This window comes from Balaenoptera borealis, assembly GCF_965194805.1.
Source record: "Balaenoptera borealis genome assembly, chromosome: 9".
In the NCBI taxonomy this organism is placed as follows: domain Eukaryota; kingdom Metazoa; phylum Chordata; class Mammalia; order Artiodactyla; family Balaenopteridae; genus Balaenoptera; species Balaenoptera borealis.
This window is the reverse complement of record NC_138873.1, coordinates 36495935-36513869: the sequence shown is the minus strand read 5'-3', so window position 1 is coordinate 36513869 and position 17935 is coordinate 36495935. Positions and strand designations below refer to the sequence as shown.

The window sequence follows — 17935 nt, the reverse complement described above, 5'->3', positions numbered from 1 at the left end:
GAGTTTCAACATCTTGTTCAAACTGGCAAATATCAAATCCAGGATTTATACTCAAATCTTTTTGATTTCAAATCCCATTCTCATAACCAGTTTCCAGAGCAAGTAGTCGAAACTGTATTGATTATACTCTTTGGGCTAACAAATCACTGAAATGGGAATGGGAAAGGGATACTTCATACAGTCAAAGTCATTTCTTGGCTAGTGAGGAAATGAAAATTTGCAGTATCCTCAAATTTATTCAACTCGGACTTTGATAAAGTGCCTTCCGTCTGGCTAGATATATTTCAGCGGTTATGGGGAGAGGAAGTGATTGGTATTTTATGGGTGATACTCTATGGGTGCTCATTAATTGAATTGAAGTAGTCTAATCAGAACATTGTATGGAAATAAAGAGCTTGACTAAAATGTCCTTTCTCTGATACCAGATGTCTTAACTTAGTTCAGGCTGGTTCTAGCATTGGCTTATTATTAGAATGAACTTTTATGTGCTACAGTGGTTATCTGACCAAAATCAGACAAACAAACAAAAAACCACATAATATTCCATCTTCTGAAGACCCAGGTACCTTATTTTATATGACTATTACCGTGAACACAGCACTTTATACGTAAACTGTAATTTCCGCTTCTCTAGTTACTCCCTTAAAATCTATTTTTAAAAAAATATTTATTTATTTATTTATTTATTTATTTATTTGGCTGCGTCAGATCTTAGTTGCGGCACACGGGATCTTCGTTGCGGTGTGCGGGCTTCTCTCTAGTTGTGGTGCGCGGGCTCAGTAGTTGTGACGCGTGGGCTTAGTTGCTCCATGGCTTGTGGGATCTTAGTTCCCTGACCAGGGATTGAATCCGCGTCCCCTGCATTGGAAAGCGGATTCTTAACCACTGGACCACCAGGGAAGTCCCCCCTTAAAATCTATTTTGTACCTTATGGCCACATCTTCTAAAAAGATATTTTGATCTTGTCACATTGCCCCCAAAATATCTTAAGCCTTCAGGATTCAAGTCTAAACCCCTTGTTTGTTTTTAAAAGCTCTTTGCAGACTGACCTACCTTTCTAGCTTTTTCTTGATCTGCCTGAATCTGGGGTTTTACTGAAATTAGTCATTTTGTGGGCTTTTCTCAGTAAGTCTAGGACCTTTCTAGCTTGGCACCTCTAAAAATACTATATTCTCGAATTCAGGTGGTTCCCTTCTTTTCTCTACCTGTGTAAATCCTTGTTTCCCCAAACAATACACCCTGCAGTGATCCCTCCCTAGACTGACAGTTACAGCCCTTTCCCAGCCTGCACTTGACAGGGGAACAACCCTCAGGTACTGAGGCACTGGGGAGAGGAAGTGAAGTCCGGCACCTTTTCCCCTCACAGGAGTGGTCATCCCCAGTTTCTAGATTCAGGCATGTTGGGGACTGAAGCCTGTGGCGGAGTGTATTCTGTTTCACAGATATGAAAGTATATGGCATTAACAAAGAATTTATGGCTTAGATCAATGGGTGCCAAACTTAGCTTTGTAATAAAGTCGTCTAGAAGCCTTTAAACATACAAAGTACCCAGGTCCTTCCCTGAGCATCCTGCTGCTTTGGATTGGTGAATCTGCGAGGCATTCTCCCTTTTGTGATAAACAAATGGGCGTTACTTTGTTCTTATCTTACTTTAACGTTTTGCAGCATTTGACTCCATTGACCATCCCTCATTTCTTTCACACCTTCTTTCCTTCTATCATCCCTTCCTAGTTTGTTTCTTCATTAAATGTTACCCTTTAAATGACTCTTTCTCTTCCTTATTGTATATACAACTGCCTGCACCTAATTCTTTTTATTATGTGCCAATCATGTCCAGCTATCTTTAGTCTAGAACTTTCTACTGAGCCCCAAACACATATATACCTAGTAACCTTCAATATTTGGATCATCCATGGATCAAACAAACTCAAAACAGATCATGCCCTAAACTGGGCTTCTTATTTCCATTTTTCTTAAGAAAAATTTTGTTCATTTTCCTTAGGATTTCGGTCTTACCCGCGGCATGTGGGATCTTAGTTCCCGGACCTGGGATCGAACCCGTGCCCCCTGCGGTGGAAGCGCGAGGTCTTAACCAGGGAAGTCCCCTTATTTCCATCTTTGTCCCTGCCACTGTCCCCCTAACTCCTGCTTCCTGTTTTCTCCATCACAGTAACTGGTACCACCAGCCTTTCAGTCCCCAAAGCCAGAATGTGGGCATAATCCTGCTTCTCAGTCATCTCCCCACATTGCTCAGTCACCACATCCAGCTTATTCTATCCATTTAACATCTCTAGGATCTCTTGCTCCCATTATGACCCTTCTGTGTTTCAGTGTTAAGAAACATGAATCAGACTTATTAGCTGCTTGCTTGGGTGCCCACACCCCTACCCACCCCACCTAAGTGCACAAATTAGTTCAAATATCATCTCTAAGAACTTCCCCTGTCTGGTTTAGATGCCGCTCCCCTATACTTTCACCTCTATCATAACACTTACTACACTCTTCTACAAATGTGGACTACTTGTGGCTTTTTCCTACTGGACTTTAACCTTCTGAGGACAGGGACCAAGTCTTATGACACTGTGTCCTAGAAACAGCATAAGGTCTAGAATATAATATATTCCTAAATGTTAGTTGGATGGGTGCGTGAATAAATTAGCCTGTAGTCTAATAGATAAAAATGCTTAAATAACATCACTTATAATTAAAATAATGCATAGACTTTATATAGTATTTAGAAGAATATAAAAAAGCAAAAAGAAAACAAAATGTTTATAATTTTGTTACACAAAGATAACTACAATTTATCTTTATTTTTGTAGCTTTTCAGCCTTTTTCTATGGATGGATTAATGTAATAATAGTGTATATATATATACAATTGTGTATGTATAGATATACACACACTCTTTTGTAAACTGCTTTTACTTAAGAGTATCCTTCTCTGCCATTAAATATTCTATCTGCATGCATTTAGTGAGCATGCATTACTTTTGTTAACGAGAAGTAAAATCATTAAAAAAATTGATTCTCCTATTAAACTCACTTTACAATGGGAAGATAGCCAAGTCCTAAGGACCCTCATGAAGACTAAGCAAAATGCTCTTTACATTTTCCTTAGAGAAAAAAGGGTTAATTAAAGGAATCACAGACTGACCTAGTTTTCTACCATGAAATCGTTAACCATAGTTAATGCTAGATTTTCTGATCAAAAGTTATCTTTTAATGGGATCAGAGCTAAATTGAAATCTTTAATAACTGTCTGTGACAAGAAGACCATAGTGCTGAATAATCTTTAAAGTACTATAGTTTCTAGAACAACTTAGGCCGTACTTAGCCAAGCTAGGTATATTTCAGAATACAAACCTGGTGATTTTTATGTCATACTGTAGTCTTATAATGATGTTTTAAGGTGAGAATGTCACTAATAAAGACAAAATTCAAAAAGGTCTCCAGAATAATTCCTTAAAGGAATTATCTTTCTCTCTTTGTGTTTAACACAAGTTCTAAGTTTGAGGAAACTACTGAACAAATATAAGTGATAGGATTATTAGTTACTTATATAAATATTCTCACTTCTTTTTTTTTAACACTTTAAAATGGTTTGAAGTGATCTTTCTTCCTCTCATTCTTTTCCTGGTCATTTTACCTTTGTTTCACTGACTTAAAATTCTAGAATTTCGTCATCGTTTTCCAGAAGCACCTTCTTAGGCAGCCACCCATCAGTAACTTCACTAACCAGCTTTGGCAAATGCCTTGAGTTAATCAGTGACTCTATAGTCAGACCTAAGCACGTGAAAAAATAACCCCCTTTTTAAGCGAGTGCTCTACTGTCGTGGCTGTGCTTTCTGGTGGAGGAGCGAGTGCCAGCGCTCTGGAGAGTAGCTTGTCTCCTGTTTCCACTGCAGGATAATTAGTCCCTGCCGATGGGTGCTGCACATAGCGTTTGGGAGTAAGTATGCAGAAACAGTGATTATTGCAACCTAAATATTTGCAGGGGCCAGATGGAAGGATGGAGGGAGGGAAGCTCAGGGGCCAGTGTTAACTACCTGCTCTGGGAATCAGCTGCTCGGTAACTCACGACCTCCAACCTAATGCTATTATGTGGGAACGTGAGCCTGGTGTTGCTACATTTTCCCATCTTTTTCAAAAGAAATTGAATTATGGATTATGTGTGTCAAATCTCCCCAATTTTACGGTGTTAGCCACTGTTTAAGAAAAAAAAAATGGTGAGCAGTCTAAAAAGCACCCATCTGCTGCTGAATCCAAGCCACAGGCTGCCAACTGAAGGCCTCCAGCATTGATATTAACATAAACTTTTGGGTTTTACTTATTTTTTTAAATATATATTTATTTGGCTGTGCCGGGTCTTAGTTGCAGCATGCGGGATCTTTGTTGCTGCATGCAGGATCTTTAGTTGAGGCATGCGGGATCTAGTTCCCTGACCAGGGATCAAACCCGGGCCCTCTGCATTGAGAGTGCAGAGTCTTAACAACTGGGCCATCAGGGAAGTCCCAGTTTTTACTTATTTTTGAGTGATCCTTTTTGTAACTATAACTTTTGTTTTGATAGTGATTCTCAAAAGATTCCTATTATTTTTGGTGAACTAGAACAAAGAAGCTTATTTAGTTGGTGCTTTTTAAATAATGTTTTCCTTTCATAGACACACAAAGAACCTTTAAGAATGGGCATTACATCAGGGCATTACTAACCGTTGATTTCATCTGGAGTTGTAGAATATTGGCTCCAGAAGGGGCCTTACAAGCAAGTAAAATAACCCCTTTCTTTTTTTTTTTTTTTGGCCACGCCACATGGCATGCGGGATCTTAGTTCCCCAACCAGGGATCGAACCTGCACCCGCTGCAGTGGAAGCGCGGAGTCTTAACCACTGGACTGACAGGGAAGTCCCTAAAATGACCCCTTTCATATAAGGACCTTGGGTCAGGCCATTGAGGGTGGGTTTTAAAAGGTGATAGTTTTCTAGTAACGACCTCTGTGGTCAAGAGTGCTTTGCCTTATTGGGTTTCTGTGGCTGTATTCAGAATGGAGGAGCCTGGGAAGGTTTTAGGCCAAAGTGCCTTGAAATATCTTTAATTTACAATCAATACAAGTGAACAGTGGGACTGCATACGTATATAGTTCAGTATTCTCTAGGTCACATTCTTTCTCTCTTCTTCCCTTTCCTTATCTTATTTCCTATTCTCTGTGCCATAATGTACTCTGAAGTATATTTTTAATGAAATAGTTATTAAGTTATTTAGTGGTTCCTGCTTATAGTTTTGAAATCAAGTGGGTGATTTAGGGGTTATATCTTGCTGTGTATTGCCCCAATTTCTTTTCTTACTGGTCAGGTGACCTTTGATAAGACAAGAGTGCCTAACTGCTTCTGGGTCATTTTGGTCAAGTTTGTTGGTTTATGTGGTAGCAGGATTTTAGAGAATCACACGGAAGGGACTTTCTAAAAGGTCTGTTCGAAAGTAGAATGAACTTATACATTTAATGCTCCAGATACCTATCTGAGGAGCTAGGTTTTCTTATCTTCATTTTAGAAGCTCAGGGAGATTAAGGACCTTTCTCTAAGCTTCCAGCTGATAACAAGTGGCACCAACTTGGGAGGTCAGGTCTTTAGCTTAGAAATGTGTGCTTTTTGTACTTTACCTCACAATTATGTTAAAAAAAAAAAAAAGGGAAAAAAGCAACAGTAAATAAAATCCCACCGTAACTAGTAGTCTTGTTTGATAGCATAGATTACAATCATACCTAAAGCCCATACACCTAATCTATGAATAGTTAGAATAATGTTTTGTTCCAAGCATCAACTCAGATTTGTCATCAGTTTTTATATCCCTCAACCCTACAGCTTTGTCAGTGATGGGCTTTTATGAAATAGTAAAACCAGGACAGAGGGACTGACCATAAAGGAAATGGTGAAGCATATTGGTAGGGACCACGAGCTGACCTGAGGTTAATACCAGGTCCGCCCCTAACATACTGTGTGGCCTTGGGCAAGTTAGTTAATCTGTGTAAGCATCTGTTTCTTCCACCATTAAATAGGACCGATAATTACAGTGGCTACTTCCTGAGGTTATCATGAGAAACAAATAAGCTTGTCCATGCACTAAATGAAAGTTAGTTGTTACTGCTGCTGTTGCTTCCTTTGCTATAATTGGCAGTGCTTTGTTGCCTCTAAGGTAAGCCTGCTGCCTTCTGAGGACCTTTATCACTTACCTTCAAAGAATTTCTTCTTCAGAGATGACAACTTTATCTGCTAAATGGGGATTTGTAACTTGAATATGGTGTCTCCTTTGGGGTGAATCTCTAAAGGAGCCTTGAGGCTTCTGAAGAAATCTGATGAAGCCCAAATTTGTAGTTAGACAGAAAACCTGAACAAAGCTTGAGTGCTGGGTTTTGGTATTACCAGTTGCTGGATGGGTGGGGATTATTTTTGTGCCTGGAGGAGTGTGGATGGCAATCTTCTCCCCATCTCCACTGCCTCGCCTGGGCTCTGGCCTTGATCATCTCATGGCTGGATCACCTTGTCGCCTTCTCCACAGAGCCTTTGTTTCTAGTCGGTCCTATCTCTTCCTGACCTTCCCTACTTGGCTCCACCGCAGTCTTTCTAAACTAAAGATCTGGCCAGGCTTCTTCCCTGCTGGAGCCCTGGGTGTTGCCTAGTGGTGCTTCTCAGGCTTTGGTCATTCACTTCCTTTCCAAATATCCCCATATCTGCGAACCATCTGTACTACTGTTTACTTAATAGTTGTCTTCAAAGGATTTAGATCAAATCATTTTTTTTTTTTACTTCGGCTTTTCCTGAGCAGTAATATCTGTGAAATCTGAAGTATATAATATGCTAGTTGCATTTCCTCCTAATACTCTTTAGATAAATACGTAATATGAAAATGGGTTCCTCTGTGTATCCCCTGAAGTCAGTGGAGCTGCCCCTGCTGCACTTCGGTAAACAGTGGCCTCAGGATAAGGTCAAAGCGTTTTATCTCATGCCCAGGGCTTTCTCTGACCCAGTGACCCGGCCCCTCTGGCTCTTTTTTTTTTTTTTTCCTTTCCTGCCATTCCATTAGCAAAGAGTAAAACTTGCTCTTTCATTCTACCTGTCAGGAATTCTTCCCCTGCCTGATGAGTTTCTATTCAACATGGACATCCCAGCTCAGATGCCCACTGGCTGTGTTGTTGGAACTGTGTTAGGAATTTTTGTTTATTTCTCTCAACCTGCTCGCTCTAGGGCAGGGCCTGGATCACTCTGGGCAGGCACTGCATCTCAGCAGCTTTTCCCTATCACAGAATCCTCTGTCAGAAGCCACCAGTGACATGATTGCATTGCCCCTCTTTCCCTCTGCCATATCCAGTTTGACCTCCTTCCGGCATCACCCTGCCCTTAAGATGCCAGGTCTTTTTGCGCATGTCCCCTCCAGTAGAATGCCACTTCTCTTCCTCCAGTAACTGGCTCTTTCTCCTCCTTCAGAACTCAGCTTGGGGGCTTCCCTGGTGGTGCAGTGGTTAAGAATCCACCTGCCAATGCAGGGACATGGGTTCGATCCTTGGGCCAGGAAGATCCCACATGCCGTGGAGCAACTAACCCCATGTGCCACAACTACTGAGCCTGTGCTCTAGAGCCCAAGAGCCACAACTACTGAGCCCGCATGCCACAACTACTGAAGCCCACGTGCCTAGAGCCCGCACACCGCAACAAAGAGTAGCCCCCACTCAGCGCAACTAGAGAAAGCCCCCGCGCAGCAACAAAGACCCAACACAGCCAAAAAACAAACAAACAAACAAACAAACTCAGCTTGCCCTTGGCCCCTGGGAAGCCGTCCCTGACCCCAGTGTGAAATGATTCTCCACTGGGCTTACCTTTGTCATCACTCTTCTTAAAATAATAATAATAATAAAAATTATTATATATTATAATAATAATTATATTATGTATATAATAATAATAATAATTAGAATGGATGTTGGAGCAGAGATACAAGAGCATATGGCTGGAGCAAAGAGCACATTTGGGAGATTGGCCTAAGGAGTTTGAAATTATCCTAAAACCTACAGGGAGATGTTGGAAGGATTTTACACAGCTGGGTAAAGTGATCAGATTTGCATTTTATCAGCTCACTTCTACTTCCCTGCCACTTTCTCTTGGCTTCCTTCCAGGACCACTTCTACTGCTTCTTCCTTAAGTACTAGCTTTTTCCAGGACCCAGTACCTGACCTGTGAGTTCCGTGCTCACACATGTTACTGCATTTATTGCTTCATGACCACGTAGTAGCTAGCATGGTGGTATTACTGGTAATCGTGTTGGCTTGGCCAGAGGCTGTAGATAGTGTCCTGAGGTAACTGAAGCCAGAAGCTCAGTGACTCATGGAGACCACAGGGTGAGTCACTGAGTTTCAAAAAAGCCATCAACAGGTTTTCAGAGATCAAGAGAAATGATAACTGAGATACTGTTGAGAACTCACAATAGGTCGAGTTTGAGGAAATCAGCTTCACTAAAGTAGTGAAGGAGGGAAGAAGATTTAAAAACCCTGCCTCCTTCCAGACAGTATCTGAGGCAGGTTTAAGAAAGGGCATATACTAAAAGGTTAATAAAATCAGGAATGAAAAGGAGTTGGAAAAAAATGCATAACCCAGATGTTAACAGTACAATCTGAAGGGAAGATGAGGTATAGGAAGGAGACTTTAGGGAGAAACAAAATCTTGAGGCTTATTTTTTAAGGAAGTGCAAGTAAGTTTGTGGATTAAGGTGAAGGAGATAAAGGGATGGAGGAGTGGGGTGGGAATAATGGAGGGAATCCACTAAGGAGCGGGGCTGTTGAAAGTTCAGAGAGGAGGGTTAGAACGGGAGAGTAGTTCCTTCTTCTGAAGAGAAAGGTCATTAAGAGGTGAGCAGAGGGGAGTGCATTACTAGAATGGTACAACGGAGAGTCCTCTGTTCAGGGAGGGTGGGTGGGTAGGAGAGCGGGGGTGAGAGCTTGAGAAAGTAGAGGCCTGGAATAGCTGCTGTGCAAAGCAGTGAAGGAAGAGTGCTAGAGGGGAGTAGAGAATCCCACGAGGGAGGGTTTCTCCTGGCCAGTGTTAGGTGCCCTTGACTTGTAGTGGATCCATTAAGCGCCAATAAGCAAACTCAGCAACATGCATCATCCCAAGAGAGCAGTTAGAAAGATGATGTTTGTTTCTGTGGGCAGGCATTTGGAAGGGCAAGTGCAATGGAAGGATCAAAGCTGTGTGCCTCTAGGGGGCGGCGGTGCAGGTGAGGTGGAAAGACTGGCCTGGAGGTGTGTGAATCCAGGAGGGGCTAACGCTGGGGAAAGAGGAGGGCTGAGGGTCAAGGTGAGAGTGGAACTGGTATAGTCAGGAGGAAGGAGTGGGCGAGGTGAACCCAGAGGGACTAGGAGGGGAATTTTCAGAACTTTAGGCCTGTTTCCAGAGGGCAGGGTTCAGTTCTGGGAACTAACCACCAGGAAAATCCAGTTAAGTTAGCCAAAAAGAGCCATTCCAAGAATTAGGTTAGATAAACTTAAATAAACTTAGTGCCACTCTAATCTAGAAGGAGAAAAGATGAAGTCACATCCTCTTCTCTTTGGTCTCCAGGGGCCTAAGAATTAAGCAATAAGATTGGCTCCAAGTAAACTTTAATTTTCTCTTGTGGAACAGGCCATTTTAATTGTCCACTCCCGCTTTTCCCCCAGAGGCATAGCGTGAGGGCCCTCTCTACATGAGAGAATGAGAAGATTTTATGTGGGAGCCTGTAGTTGAGGGAAACTGGGGTGTGCCAGTGCCCTGGATGTCTGAGAGGAGAGACACGAGCACTTCCCATCAGGTTGCCCCATAGCAGAACATACTTCGGAGGTTTGCCATCTCACCTGAGGCTTCTCGAGGCTGGGGCGACTTCGTTGGTTGCAGAGATAAAGCCCACCACCTGAGGGAGGTGGGAGGTGGTCCAGGGCTGCTGCCCTGCCTGTTGCAGCCAGTGGAGAACCATTGCCAGGAGCGTGGCTGAGGCGAGGCGGCTGCCCCGCGATGTTCCCCAAGCGTGGAGCACAGTGCTGGCGGTGATGGGCGCCTGTGCGTGCAACGTGGACGAGCAGGAATGGGGGGTGGGCCGCACGTGACCTAAGGGCCACTCAGGGCATCTCACACTTACTTGAGCTTCGTTAATAAAACCCAAAGCCAAGGAAGTAGTTGACCTATAGTATGAGACCTCTGTCTGTGGACAGGTACAAAAATGTACCACCCCCCTTAGGGTTCAGCATTCACAAAAGAAGAGGCAGTCAGCTTAGACTGGCTGGAACATTTCCAGAGATGGGCTGTTTGGGCACATTAATCTTCTGAGCCTCAGTTTCCTTATCTTTAAACTGGGCATAGTAACACTTGCCTCTTAGAGCTGTTGTGCAATGTGAAGTCCTCAAGGCAGGGAATCACGTCTTTTCTTTTCAGGTAGCTGACATATTTCATCAGCATTGCTTAAAACAGAAGGTTGCTTCTCTGTTTAACATTAAAATTGTTACGACTTTGACCCTCTTTTCTGTGGTATTTTGAGAATGCCTTTTCCCTCCTTTCTAGATATTTCCTTTTGTGGTAAGTTCAACAATCCCAGTGCTGGCCCTAGCTGCTCTTGACCTTGCTGCAAAATAGGCCACTCACTCTGGCAACAGATGATCCCAGAGGCCTGATTCACCACTCACTGGAAATCCAGCAGTCCCAAGAGAAGAGATTTGGAATAATCCTCTCTTACTTGGTCATCCCAGATTCTTGCCCCGGGTTGACATATTTCTTCTAGAGAGAAAGGCACAGGGCAGGCAAGAATACTTAGTGCCAAAACTCACCTTCCCCCCGCCCCTCACTTGTTACAGCTCCTGGGAACTCACACATATGTGTATGACACATGTAGCCATCTCCTTCCATAGTATGCCCACTGTTTTCCCAGCAGCACACCATGCCCACATTCACCTGCTCCTAAGATAACCATGGCATTCATGTGGATCCCGGGTCATGAGTCTAGACCAGGCCATTCCCCCCACCCCCTTGAATAGTTTCTCGTCAAGAAGGATGGGGTGGAAGAAGGGGTATTATCCTTTCCCAAGGTCTTACCTCTATTAGGACCACGTTAATTCATCAGAGATGCTCTGATAATCCTGAACTTTGAAAGAGAGGTATTAGGCACACAATTCCTCCTTCTTAGGACATCCTCCTTCTTATACAGATCTTCTCTCTCACCCACCTTCCATCCCATCCCCTGGGTTGGAGGAACGAGTTGTCTTCCTCAAGCAGGGAATGTTCAATTATAACTTCCTCCAGAATAATAAGTCCTACTCACCTTGCATCTACATAATAAAAAGGATTGCTCAGATGGTTTCCCCAAGCAACTTAATGTCTTTGTCACCAAAAAGGGAAGTGACTGGCAATTGCTAAGATCGGATCTCACCTTAAAATCTGTATTGACCTGCAGTTTTCACAATTGATATTTTCTTATAATATCTAAGAAGAAATGAAATCTTAACTTCAAATCTGTGCCTCATCCCTCATTCCCTTGCAGTCTTACACAGGGGTATATGTCAGCATGAGCTTTCAGCATTTCTTGGGATGCTTTTTCAGTGTTTATGCTTGTACAATGACTTCTCCTTTGAGAGTAAAATGTTAGAGGATAAACGAGCAGTGCTTCATGGAAAGTAGGTTCAAAAAGTGATAAAAATGTGTCGTGTGTCATAACCAGGAAGTTAAGTGGGAAACAATTCAGAAATCAGTGTGGGATAAGGGGAGGACTTTGTAGTGTGGTTCAAAGAACCCTGATTGCCACCTCAGGAGATCTAGTCCTGGCTGTGATGCTGATAGTAGACTTCAGAGCCCCCATCTAAGGGGGCTTACATCTAAGGAGAGTTAGTTGGATTAAATGATATCCTATATCTCCACCAACCCTAATATTCCAGAAGGTAGTTCCTCAAGGTCAGGGTCACTGGCACATAGTGGGTACACAGGGAGTATTATTGAAGGAAGCGATGCACTGCAGCCAGGGACAACCAGGAACACACCTGAAATTGAATGTGTTGGGTTGACTTGTTGCAACGAGGGAGAATGCACTGCATGGGACCGAGGGCCATGTCAGTAAGAGGGTGCTTGAAAGGGGTCACAGGATGTAGGTTTATGTTAGGTGATTCGAGGGATAACTTAAAAAAGTGGGACTTTGCTCTAGATTGGAAGCTGTCAGGAAGCAAAAGTCAGTCTGTGATTGAATATATTATAAATCCTATGTAGAAGGAGGAAAAACTAGAGAGGCTAGTGCCATAATTGGTAAAGAAGCACAGTCATTTATATTAGCCAGATTAGAGAGATGTTTGGTCATTTTTGTGGTTGGACAATGTTTGTGTTTAGATATCAGACCCCAGTGGTCTCATTTCTGTCATGATTCATCATGGTGATAGAGTGGCTTTGCCGGACGTTGATGTTTTGTGAAGTTGTTAATGTTCAACGGGAGAATACCAGGGCCTAGCTGTGAGTGCCAGGCCAGTTTCTCCCAACACTGGGGCCTGGCCGATAGGAGCAGGCTAGCTCCCACGTATCAGGGACTGCTTTCCTCTTTCTCACAAATAAGCTAGCCAACAAATACTTAGGAAGTCATTTTATTTGATGTGGATAAGCATGTAATAAATGTGTCCTTTTCCAAAAGTTAAAGTGAAGCATATTGGTTCTCAACTTTTTTCTAAAATACAGTTAGGATGGACTAAATTTTAGGTGTTAGAAAACTAAAAGAGTTAGAATTATATATATATATATTTTTTTAATTTATTTATTTTATTTATTTATTTTTGGCTGTCTTGGGTCCTCGTTGCTGCACGTGGGCTTTCTCTAGTTGCGGCGAGTGTGGGCTACTCTTTGTTGCGGTGTGTGTGCTTCTCATTGCGGTGGCTTCTCTTGTTGCAGAGCGTGGGCTCTAGGCGTGCGGGCTTCGTTGCTCTGCAGCACGTGGGATCTTCCCGGACCAGGGCTCGAACCTGTGTCCTCTGCATTGGCAGGCGGATTCTTAACCACTGCGCCACCAGGGAAGCACTAGAATTATATATTTATCAAACCTTTCTGGAGTCATGATTTTTTCTAAGTTAACTTTTAATAGGAAATGTCATACTACATGTTAATAATAGTTCAGAGATTCAAAAGAGTATACATATTGCTGGTAGGAGGGCAAAAAATGATTCCCTCCCTAAAAACGGCAACATGGTATTATATATAGAAAGCATAAGTGAATTGCTCCTTTGATAACACAGTCCCACTTCTGGGAATATGTCCTACAGCTCTACCTGTACACGTGCAAAAATGACATACCAAGTTACTCATCATAGCATTGTTTATAAAAGCACAGTCTTGGAAACAACCCAAGTGTCCAGCTGGAGAGGATGGTTACATAAACTATGATAAATCCACACAGTAAAGTACTGTGTAGCTATGAAAGAATGAGGAAGCCATCTCTATACTGTTGTGGAAGGATATCCAGGCTATATTGTTTAGTGAAAAAAGCTAGATAGAGAATAGTACTATCTTTTGTAGAAATGAAAGACAAAGAGAATCTATATTCATATTTATTTCTATCTACAAAAATAACACTACAAGAACACACAAGGAAATACTAAAGTGGTCAACTATAGGGGAAAAAGGTGGACCCAGAATGTGACGGACAGGGATATGAGTGAGATGGAAACTTCTCATTATTTGCCTTTTGAAATATAATTTTAATTCTCAAATTATAAAATGTACTACCTAGTCCAAAAATTTAAATAATTTATGGAAAGATATCTATATATCTATATCTATATATCTATATATCTATATATAAAATGTAATATGTCTTTCTTCTACCTCATTCCATTCCCCAGAGATAACCATTTTGATCAGTTTCTTATACAGCTTTTCAGAGTAGTCCATTGTATTAGTCAAGGATCTCAAGAGAAACGGAACCGAGAGGATGTGTGTGTGTGTGTGTGTGTGTGTGTGTGTGTGTGTGTGTGTGTATAAAATATATGAAAACTGGTAATTCTATATTATGGAAGAAAAGGCATAATTAATATAAAAAGGAAAAAACAGCTTAGAAATACATTTGATAGTGGTTAATTTACATTATATAAAGGCCCCCACATATTGAAAAGAAAAACATTGACTCCACAATCACAAGGAGCCAATTCATGAAAGCAGCCCGGAAGAAAACTTTTAAAAAATGTTCAACCCACTACCACTCAAAGAAATGCAAAGTGAGTCGGGTAAAACTTAAAATATATATTAAATTCATTTAGAAAAAGAAGGATAAGCAGGATTGTTAGGAGACTTAGATGCAAACTGCAATGCTCGTGTCAGAGTAAACTAGTCAGCCTTTCAAGAGCAGTTTGGCAGGATGAATCACAAGTTATAAAATCATGCCCTTTGGCCTAATAATCCCTTTTCTGGGAACTAATCTTGAGGAAATAATTCAAAAGGTGGCAAAAGGCATAGATCATGAGGATGTTCATCGTAACGTTGTTTGTATAATCAAAGAAATGGAAAAAACCTAAATATCCCAAAGGTATAGGAATTTGGGTAATTATGGTTTATTACTTTCATGAAATGTAGGCATTAAAAGTCAGTACAAGGGGCTTCCCTGGTGGCACAGTGGTTAAGAATCCGCCTGCCAATGCAGGGGGCACGGGTTTGAGCCCTGGTCCGGGAAGATCCCACATGCCGTGGAGCAACTAAGCTCGTGCGCCACAACTACTGAGCCTGCACTCTAGAGCCTGCGTGCCACAACTACTGAAACCCGTACTCCTGGAGTCCATGCTCCGCAACAAAAGCCACTGCAGTGAGATGCCCGCGCACCGCAACGAAGAGTAGCCCATGCTTGCCGCAACTAGAGAAAGCCTGCGCGCAGCAACCAAGACCCAACTCAGCCATAAATAAATAAATAAATAAATAAATAAATAAATAATTTTTTTTAGAAGTCAGTACAAGGGCTAGCAACATGGCAAATATGCATTATTTTATGTTACATATAACAAACAATTATGTCTTAGCCCTGATAACAATGGAAAGAAAACTGTGTACATGTGCTCAAGAACAGATAGGACTATAGAAACCTAAAGACAGTTTGACCGATGGGAATATTAGAATTATAGTGACATTTCTTTTTTGTTTTAATTAATATTTGTCTTAGTTTGTTCAGGTTGCTATAACAGAATACCATAGACTGGGTGGCTTATAAAGAAGAGGTTTATTCTTGACAGTTCTAGAGGCTGGGAAGTCCAGGATCAAGGTGCTGGCAGATTCGGTGTCTTGTGAGGGCTCACTCTGGTTCATAGACGGCTGTCTTTTCACTGTGTTCTCACATGGCACAGGGGGCTAGCCAGCTCTGTGGGGTCTCTTTTAATCCCAATCATGCCTCATAACCTAAGCACCTCTGAAAGGTCCTACATCCAAATACCATCACACTGGGGATTAGATTTCAACATGCAAATTTTAGGGGCACACAAACATTCAATCTATAGCAATTGTGTTATAATATTTTTACAATTATAACTTTTAAAAACTTAGCAGTAAGTTAACATTGTCCCAAACAGTAGCCTCAAATTGAAATTACCAGTTTGTAATTAGAAAAGACTTTAAGAATCATTTGATCCTATCTATCTTCCACTCCCCCACGGTGATGGTTGCAGGTGTAGAATCTAAGGTCAGAGAGCTTTTGACTGTTCTACATGGGCAGGGGGTGGGGGGATATTGTAGGTGCTGGGACCAAAAGCCCCACCCTCTGCTCAGGAACTAGCCACCTCTCTATTGATCAAGTCTGGAAAGATGCTTCAGATGTTAAATATGTATAAGAGAACAGAGCTATTGGAAGCAAACTGCATTCCGATATCAATAAAATTGTCTCTTTCTAATGTTAAAATAACAGCTAATACTATCCCTGATATTTTCTAGTTATTAAAGATATTTTATTAAAATTATGATATAATAATGCTTCAATCTACATAAGACCCATTGGAATATTGCTTATCTTTGTTCCCATCTAAAGCTTCAGATTAATTTTTTTCCCATGAATACAGGTGTCCAATAAATGAACACCCAATGAGGAAAAAACATTTGGTGTAAATATTTCATTGTTTTTTACATTTATGTCCCATTTCTTGATCTTTCCCTCAGATTCAAAGACATTTTTTCAGTGTCTGTGGACTTTAGCTTCCATTTATTGACTTATTTTCAAAGTTTGGAATGCATTAGCAGAGATTATCTTCAACATGGGAGATTTCCCAATTAGCAAAATGGATTTGCCAAGCAGGAAAAAGATAGCTGTACATGCCCAAGTTCCTACTGGTGCCTGCCAGGAAAGTAGATTTGGTGTTAACCCCTGTGATGAACATGTTTTTCAGGGTGGATCACTTGTACACATTCTTTGTTCAGTGGTCTCCTGACGTCTATGGGAAAGATGCCAAAGAGCAAGGCTTTGTGGTGGTGGAAAAAGAAGAACTGAATATGATTGACAACTTCTTCAGTGAGCCGACCACCAAGAGCTGGGAGGTGAGACTCAAGAGAGGGCTAGACTGTCCCTTAAAGTCCAGTCCACAAACAAAATGTTCTTGTGTCCAAATTCCAATAACTTCTTGGCTGGCAAGAAGTCAGATTTCCTGTGTCTCTTTGAAATCACATGGGGAAAAAACCTTATTCCTCTGTTTGAAGCTAGTTATGTGTGTCAGAAAGACCTCACCTCCACCCCTACAACCCAGTAATTTCACTTCTCTTTTTTGAAACTGCTGCAGGGTCTCCATTACGTACAGGATGAAAGTCAAGCTTCTTAATTTGGCCTAAAAAACTGTTCATAATTTTTTTGAGCACTTACCACACCCTTCTCATGTTAGGGGCACGGTGGATGAGATAAGTAGAATTTAGCATCAAGGAGTATAGATAATCATTACAATATAGTGAGATAATTACCATTGTAGGTGAAGTGCCACGTGCTATGGGAGCATGTACCCAGGCACCTGAATGGAGCTAGGGGATCAGCGAAAGCGACCCAGAAGGAGTAATCTGAGCTGAGATCAGAAGTGGGAGGACAGGCAATTGGGGTGAAAGTGGGACATGGAACATGGAACATGTTCTGGCCAGAGAGAGAAGTCTGTGTAGAGGAATGACCCAGGGGAGAAACAGAGAGTGTGGGGCTTTTGACGAACTAGTAAGAGTTCAGTGTAGCTGGATCATAGAGTGCAAAGCTGAGGGAGTGGCAAGAAACAAAGCTGGAGATAATGAAATGGCAGATCACGAAGGACCTATGAACTGTCATAGGTTTGGTTTGGTTATTTTCCTAAGGGCAGTAGGAAGGCAGCAGTTTGAGCTGTCTTCAAACAGCTTCAGCCAGTAGGAGCTGTTTGGAGCCTGGAGAAATAAATACAGATATGCATTTTGGAGAGCTTGCTCTTGCTGGCAGATGTTCATGGAGTTGGACAACCCTTGAGGCTTGAAGACCCATTAGGAGTCTCTTGCAGTAATCAATGTTGAGAGATAACAGTTGCTGAAAGAGTGGCAGTGCAGATAGAGGAAATTGAGTGCTTTTGAAAGATAGTTAGAAGGAGGAAAACAGGGTTTTAAGAGTAATTAATTACATGTGGAAAGTAAGGAAGATGTCAAGGTTGATCTCTTGGTTTTTAGAATGGGAACTGGAGGGATCGAGGTACCTGCCCTTCACTGCGACAAGGAGCATAGCAAGAGGATTAGATTCAGCAGAAAATGCTCTGTGTTCTGGTTTTAATCTAAATTTGAGGCGTCTGTGGAATGTCCAAGAGGCAACTGAGAATAAAACTTAGGAAAAAATCTGAAGATATACTTTCGGAAGTGATTAGCAAAGTTGAAGTTGTGAGTGTAGGTGAGGTCAGCCTAGGAGAGTGTGTCCATTGGCAAGGGAGCAGGGCTCAGGAGAGAA

At 41.8% G+C, this 17935-nt stretch overlaps 1 protein-coding gene across 11 annotated transcripts in view; it reads left to right on the top strand.

Annotated features, from left to right (window-relative positions):
- NCOA7 (nuclear receptor coactivator 7) overlaps positions 1 to 17935 on the top strand; it is a 154366-nt gene that overhangs the window by 120887 nt on the left and 15544 nt on the right. For all 11 annotated transcript variants that reach the window (XM_082406126.1, XM_082406129.1, XM_082406127.1 and 8 more), the window contains one exon: positions 16392 to 16539. In XM_082406126.1, the coding sequence (XP_082262252.1) occupies positions 16392 to 16539 (148 nt within the window). The remainder of the gene's footprint in view (positions 1 to 16391; positions 16540 to 17935) is intronic.